Source organism: Gambusia affinis, linkage group LG10 (assembly GCF_019740435.1).
Source record: "Gambusia affinis linkage group LG10, SWU_Gaff_1.0, whole genome shotgun sequence".
Taxonomy (NCBI): Eukaryota; Metazoa; Chordata; class Actinopteri; order Cyprinodontiformes; family Poeciliidae; genus Gambusia; species Gambusia affinis.
In genome coordinates this window covers 24,372,180-24,379,909 of record NC_057877.1, presented here as the reverse complement: position 1 = coordinate 24,379,909, position 7,730 = coordinate 24,372,180, and the positions used below count along the sequence as shown (strand labels likewise).

General features: G+C 37.2%; 1 protein-coding gene across 1 annotated transcript in view; it reads left to right on the top strand.

Moving 5' to 3' along the window:
* The first annotated feature begins 1,291 nt into the window (after positions 1–1,291).
* The window catches only part of hmcn1 (hemicentin 1), an 87,192-nt gene continuing 80,753 nt past the window's right edge, over positions 1,292–7,730 (top strand). Inside the window, exons 1-2 of the mRNA XM_044129999.1 lie at positions 1,292–1,334; positions 1,404–1,619. Of these exons, the coding sequence (XP_043985934.1) occupies positions 1,292–1,334; positions 1,404–1,619 (259 nt within the window). The remainder of the gene's footprint in view (positions 1,335–1,403; positions 1,620–7,730) is intronic.

Genomic DNA, 7,730 nt, shown 5'->3' with positions numbered 1-7,730 from the left:
AGTGTTTTCAGCTCCAGAAATATAGATGTGGAGGTTGCATTTAGTTTCTAGTTCTTCAGCTCTGGAATAACTAATCTGAGAGCCAGTGTTGTAAAAAAAAAACTACTGACATGTTTTCTTTTGGAATCTTTGTGTTTAACACAACAGTCAAGTTCTTTGAATAAAAATATTGGCAGGGCACAGCAAAGCGGTTGCACAGAAACTGAAACTATCGGATAAAAGCCTTTCGTGCTACATAGACATTTTCACATCTCTAATGTTTTTCCATTGAAGACGGTACAACTTTCAGTTTTGAGGCTTTGACTGAGGCATGTTCCTTCATGCATCCACTGTTAGTCTTAGGTCTAGCACTGAAAAAAAGCAACTTGGCTTGCCTTTCTACATGTAGTTAGTCCATTAAAACCATACCCAGGACTTAATAAAAGGGACAAATTGCTAAAATTTTCTTTAGCAAAAGAAAAATCAACTTTTTTGATGATTGTTTGACTGTTTTCTTTTTGTTGTTGTTGTTGTTTTTTGTTTTTTAAACACAAAGCAGTGACATAAAAGTTCTCCCTCCAGTTATCACACTTGCATTTTCTTTTTTGCTCAAGTGTCCTAAGTAGCTATTTTTATAGAATTGGTTTTTCAAATCGCATTAGCAGAATACTCTATTAAATCGAATTTTTGTTTTGAATTTAGATGCGATATCAACATATTGCCACTAGATGGAAATGCAGACTTGAGCACAGACAAGAAGACCTCGGAGTGTTCACACATCTGTTTTCGACTTGTTGCACTTCAACCCTGTGGATTTTTCAATATCTAAAATCCAACCAAGTATTTATTTTTTCTTAAAAGTTGCATCTAATGACAGAAGACAATAGAGAATACACAACAACCTAAATGGATTAGTAGAAAGAGTTTTTAAAAAACCCGAGTGGAATAATTTTATATATCAAAAACGACATGATGCGTTAATATTTTAAAGTGAGCTATATTAGTTGGCAGATCTTTTGTAATAAACAAAATACACGCAGGATGTCTCGCGAAACCTCTTCTTGTCCAATGGGACAGGCTTTGCGCCTCGGAGATTGTGTGGCCAGCTTAGAGGTGGTCTTTGTATGTCGGGGCAGATGAAGGGTCCTGACTCTGCATTTCTGTGAGGGACAGTGCCAGAGCCGCTGGGACGGGGAGTGTAGCTCATAGATCTCTGAGGAGCTGCAGAAACCACAGAGGCGCACTGAAGGAGTCCTGTGTTCCACTTTGGCTCACTCTGCACTTCATAAACCGCTCTGATGTCTCTGCCCTTATGCCGACACTCGCCCTGAGGGTCACACTGGCGAAAACCAACTGTACAAAAACTCTGTCAGAGAAGGATTCTTGGACTTTCGAACTTATGTGGCTCTTAATTTTATTGTCAGTGGCCTTTTCAGCCGCGCAGGACTCAGACACCCTGGCCAAGAATGAGGACATCCCGGAGGGAGCATCCACCCTGGCGTTCGTTTTCGATGTGACCGGCTCCATGTACGACGACCTGGTTCAGGTCATCGAGGGAGCTTCTAAGATTTTAGAAACATCCCTGAGCCGACCGAAGAGACCGCTGTATAACTTCGCTCTGGTGCCCTTTCATGACCCAGGTAATACAGATGAAAAGAAAGGAATGCATGCATTAAAAAAATCTTTAATTTTATTTGTGGTTTTTCTGTTAAAACAAGGGTCCATGTGCAGTTTTGAACAGACTGAAAAAATATAAAACTTGTTCAGATAATTTTTCAAGTAAAGTTAGTGGAAAAAAATGCCACTTTTTTAATTTTGCACATAGACTTTCTTAGATGAATGTTTTACACTGATTATTCCTAAGTGCCCTCCCACCCCCAAATTTCTGATTAGTTTGGTCAAGGATTCCTCCCACAATTATGTCAATCATATACTTTGTGAGGGAACCTTTAGTTGTGGAACATTAGAATAAATAATTTTTAATTATTATTTTGAATATGAAAGAAAAATCAACAGTTAAAATTTTCTGCTCATTCACCTCAACTTTAAAAACTGAAAGCTGCTTGTTATGTGATATTTTGAAGTTTGGAAAATCTAGTTTTTGCTGCTGTAGTGGTTTCTGATTATAAAATCAGAAGACCATAAAACATCCTGCAACCTATACACTTATTTTTTTGGTTTGGAAGGTCCATAAACAAAAATATAGATATCAAAAGCCAGCCCCTTTCTCAGTAATTGCAAAATAAACTATGACCCATTCTAGATTTTAGAAGCTGATCTATGTCTGTCCATATGCTGTAATTACACACTGATGAACTGGAACGTCAGCAATATGTTTTCATATTTGTGGACCACACAGATTATAAACCTCAACCGGGAACAACTTTATGAACAAATGTCTTAAATTTAAGAACTGCTGGTATAACATGGAAATTGAGTCTGGAAAATAATGAGACTTTGCAATATAAAATTTGTTGAATCTTGAATATTTTGAGAGTGTTTGGTGGAACACTATCACATCTTCCACCAGTTGGAAAGGTGGAAGATGTGATAGTTTGTTCACACTCTGCCCTCTGAATGTTCCTCACCTCCTCCCTAGCATGAACTGTTGGACGTAGTCTCTCTGTGCAGATGTTAGGACTGACGGTCTCTTTCATTAGCATTCCGTCAGGGGTGACTGCAAGGCTCTTAGTTTTGTAACGGCTTGACGATTGTCATCACCTTTTAAGTGCTCTCTCATTCTCAGCAGTAATGTCTAGACAATATATCATCGGGTCATTTAACACCAACATCACACTGCAGGTCAGAACTGGCAAATAGTCAAGTAAAGCCATTCACTGCAACAAACTCTGTGTTTAAGAGACACTTTATGAGATTGATTGCAACTATTTTCAAAGTGCTTATGGAAAAACACACAGGAACAACATTTTAATAAAAAAATGAAATTTTCTAGGGGACACTTAAAGGAAGAGGCGAGCAGACAACTCTGAAGGAATCTGATTATTTTTGCAGGTTTGGATGCTCTATAGCTTAAATGTAAAAAAAAAAGACACATTCAACACTCAAAATAAGAATTGCCTTGATAGATAAAACATCTCATGTCATATTTTGGCAATGTATTGTAGCATCCTTTCCATAAATGTTAATGGCTCTTGGTGTAAGTTTGCTCCCTCAGCCTGGACGTTTTTATGTCAAATACTGTAAGCAGGTTAATATGAAAATACCTGAACCAGGAGACCTCAAGGAAAAGAAAATAAATTAATAGACAGATGATCTGTGTGGTGAACACAAATTCCTCAACCAGATGTTGCTTCTCTGCTGGTTTTCAACATTTTTCTGAAGCACATATCCTTATTTCTCTGATCTGTGAGCATTCATCTGAAAAATAACCACATAATACAAGGTACAAATCTGTTTTTATACACAAATCTAATAAATATCCAATTCATTATGCATTTTTGAGTGTGGAATTTATTAGGACGTGATATACGAACGCTCTGATGTATCAACAGAAATGGAAAAAAACTTTCATCTTAGACTAAGTTTAGGTTTTCATACAATTATTCCTGTCTGATGACGTAAATTCTGAGATTGTCTTCTCACAGTTACGATTACAGCCTGAGTTTGAGCCTCCATGTCGACTCCTTTTTACAGACTTTACAGCCGTGTGTTTGTCCTTCACTGGCAAGTGACATTCGTTTACTTCTGAAGATGTTTACGAGGATGTCAGAGTGAAACCCCTCAGAGAGTAGAGGAATGATTAGCACAACACACTGCGAGCAGGGGTAGTTGAACATTTTTCCAAATGTTGTTTTGACCCCGGATCTCTGCCTTCCCTTCTGTCCCCTCCTCTGTTTTGTTTTCATTGGGACATTTATGACACAGATCCATTTTCTTTCCGCTTTATCCAGTCCAGTGCGATAATACAGCCCCTCCTGTTTGATCTGGCTGCTTTTACATAAGAAGTCTTTTTATTTATATTGCAATCTGACTCGGTAAACACAACACTGTGTGTTCTTCTAAAGTCTATCCTTTTGCAAGTTTCTAAGAGAGTCTGTGTATGAAGCAAGGAGGATGCCTGGATATTGGGGTCAGGCCTGTATGGGAAGATAACCAGGAAGTCTCCCCCCGAAACTCCATCCTGCAGAGAGAAAACAAAAAAGAGGAAAGAAGCAGGATTCCTTCTCAAACCATTTTACTCACATTCAGGACTGCAGTCATGTTCTAGTGGAAATACGTTTATTCATAGTGCCTTTCAAAATAACTTTTGTTCAATTTTGTGACCTCATAAATACACACAATTATAGTCTTGCGATATGTTTACCAAACTCTCAGCTAAATGATCCATGGTTTGCAAAACTTGCATTGTGTGCTTGGTCATAGTCAAAAAATAATGTTATATTGACAGGTTCATTTATTTATTTGATTGAAACTCATTTTAGAGATTAACTACAAACTGTCTTTAAGACTTTATTTCAATTACATTTAATGAAAACATTTATTATTAGAACAGTACATCAGATCAATAAAAAACTTAATGCAGAAATGCAACTTAATGAAAAGTATATTTAATACAAATAGGACTTGACTATATGGCTGAAAAATGAATCACAATATCTATAATTTTTGATTTAGTTTTTGTTTTAAATATCTGAAATGCTTCCAAACTGGTGGCATGACTTTTCCTGTTTAATCCACAGTTTATCCTCCACGCTGTTGTTGTTTTTTTTTAGTTAGCAGTTATGAAGCGCGGTGGCAAAATCTGAAACTGCTGCTTCACAGAACAGTTGTATTCATACTTAAATTAAATCAAACACATGTACTAATGACTTTTGGAGGTAATTGGTTGCACTGGATTTTATTTACAGAGATAAGAGAAAATCCAAATGTGTTGAACATTTTCAGGTTTTTATTTGTTAAACCTTTGAGAGATAATCAAGTAGAAGATCAACTAGTGAAACACATTTGATTAGCAGGACCTGATTGTTTTATGTAAGCAGAAAGAGTGTACTTATATTTTCTTTTTTTTTTCATCATTGTATTTTCATTTTTCTTGACTGGACAGAAGTGTAGAAAAAGAAGCTGAGCAAATTTGAAAACTAGCTGAAGAAAATCCGCTCAAATCAAAACGTTACATTTTTCTAAATTAAATCAAGCATCTAAATTGTTTGGATGCATTTCATGAAGATGACTGGTTTGTTTCAGCTGTGTGGTGTGGAAACTGGTTCCTCTCAGTTGAAAGCCTGCCTGTCTAACGTTTTCCTGCCAGTTGTGATTAGTAACAGGGAGACGGCTGAGGAGTGATGAGAAGGGAAGGCAGAATAGTTTCTACCTTCTCTGGAAGATCAAAGCCTCTCATCTCAAAGCCTCCTTTGTTGGTTTTCAGCGTCTTTTCCTACGAGTCCCGTGTTTTTCTTTGTTTCCTTCTGTCGAGGGCTTTTCATTTTTTGTCTTAAACACTCCGCCCGTGTGAGATTACAAGGAGCCTGTATTTAGCTGGACAGAGTCAGTAATGATGCCATTAGGTAGGAATGCCAAGAGAGAGAGAGAAGGAGATTTTGGAGAAGAAAAAAAGAGTAATAGATGGCCCAACAGTGCTGGTTTTTGTAGTTTTATATATGATCTGGAATGCTCTTTTATGACTTTATATTGTTATCCAAGGTGATATAAGTAAACATTGACTTTGTTTGAATAACTCAAATAACTGAAAACCGATGTAGGAACTGATGCACTTAGTTAAAGGTGTGTGCAATTTTGAGCCTGGAACTTCAAATGCATTTGGAATTACACAGAGCCCTGCGACAGACTGGCGACCTGTCCAGGGTGAACCCCGCCGCTCGCCCAGAACGTTAGCTGGAGATTGGCACCAGCAACCCTCCTGACCCCTGAAAAGGACAAGGGTGAACAGAAAATGGATGGATGGATGGATGGATGGATGGATGGATGGATGGATGGATGGATGGATGGATGGATGGATGACAGATTGAATCCATTTAAAATAAGTGATGCAGTTAAGAGGGTTTTTAAAATACACCATGTGAGGTTTGTTCCCTTCAGACACTCCACATGTTTTCCTTTTGACTGAGCCTAAAGTTAAGAGGTTCCATTAGTCCAAGCAGGACCATCAGCTTTCTTCTGAAGCCACCATCTGGCCTATATCGACTGTTTTACTATTTTTCTCCAAATTTGTTTCTCTTTTCATTGGGAAATTTAGAATGAAGACATAAATCTTTACCATTGGTACATAATTGTGAAGTGGAAGGAAAATGATTCAGTCTTTTCAAAGCTTTTTATAAATAATCTGAGAACCGCAGTTCTGCATTAGTTCAGGAGGGACTGGTGTTGGATAGCAGCTTGAGGAAAGAACATTGTGTGGAAATGTTGAAATGACATCTGAAGATGTCGGCCAGGAAGTTAAGACTTGAGTACAATTGAGTCATACAAATGGATTTCTATCATACGGTTGAAGTAGTTACAAACCCAACAAATTCAATATAGGCAACAGATATCTGAGTTATAGAAAGACGTCAGTCACTCAGAAAATTTGTGTACAAAGCTGAAAATGAGACGGCCTCATTCTGTCAGCAAGAATGTCCTAGATTTCTATCAAAACAACTCTGAAAAGCTTGTGGAAAGGTACTGAAAATGTTTGATTTAAGTTTGCTAAACAAATATATGCAAACTTTTGGATTTGAAGAAAATAACAACAACATTCTCCACTGACCTGAAGCTGAAAAAGTTCAGTCTGATTTAATGTTAGGTCATGAGAAATATTTTTGTCTATATTGTTTTAATAATACCAACTGTTTCAGATACTGCATAATAAACTACTTTTGAAAGCATCAGTCAGAGCTTCTCCTAAACCCAGAATTTTGAGCTGTGTCTAGACGCAATTATTAATGAAACATTTTCCTAAGGTTCTTTTTTTTTTTACTCATTAATTTTATTGCTTTACATCACACTTTTATTGACTCATGTGGAACTCATTCGCTTTACATCCTTTTAGGCCTGATTCCAACGCTAAGCATTCACATGATTTGGTATTGCATGACCTCATTCTGGTTGTGACTCCTAAGGCTGGTTTCTCTGTGCAAGGCCCGCTAGCATACTCGAGTTGAAACATATGTTCATTTTGAGCGGTTTGGCTGCTGATCTGCATCCTGGAGAAAACAAATGGACAAAGTGTAATAAATATCTGTCCATCACATTTGTTTTCACACATGCACATTCCTTAAAAAAGGTATGTATGTGTGGAATAGCATGATATATTAAACTGCTGTTCAAACAATGTTTATGGTACTCAAACATCCTTTATATTAGTGTTTCCCAACCCTGGTCCTCAAGGCACACTGTCCTACATGTTTTAGAGGTTTCCCTGCTTTAATGTGCCTGATTCAACTGATTGCAGTTCAACAAACGCCTGTTAATCAGTCATCAATTGAAATCAGCTGCACTGAAGCAAGGAAATACCTAAAACATGCAGGGCAGTGAGCTTTAAGGACCAGGGTTGGGAAACACTGCTTTATATAGTTATGTTTGCCTTTAATATACTTCAAAATTTGATGTTTTAGCTCTCACACCCTGTCCAAATTTACCAAGATGTTGAAAATCAGAATTGATTTGCACATTTTATCAGCTGTGATGTCTTTCCAAGAGAAGGTGTGTTTTGTGAATTACAAATAATACAATTTTCTTGCGTTGCAGAGTACAAGGGATAATTTTTTGTCATTTTTAATTTTTTATTTTTTCTC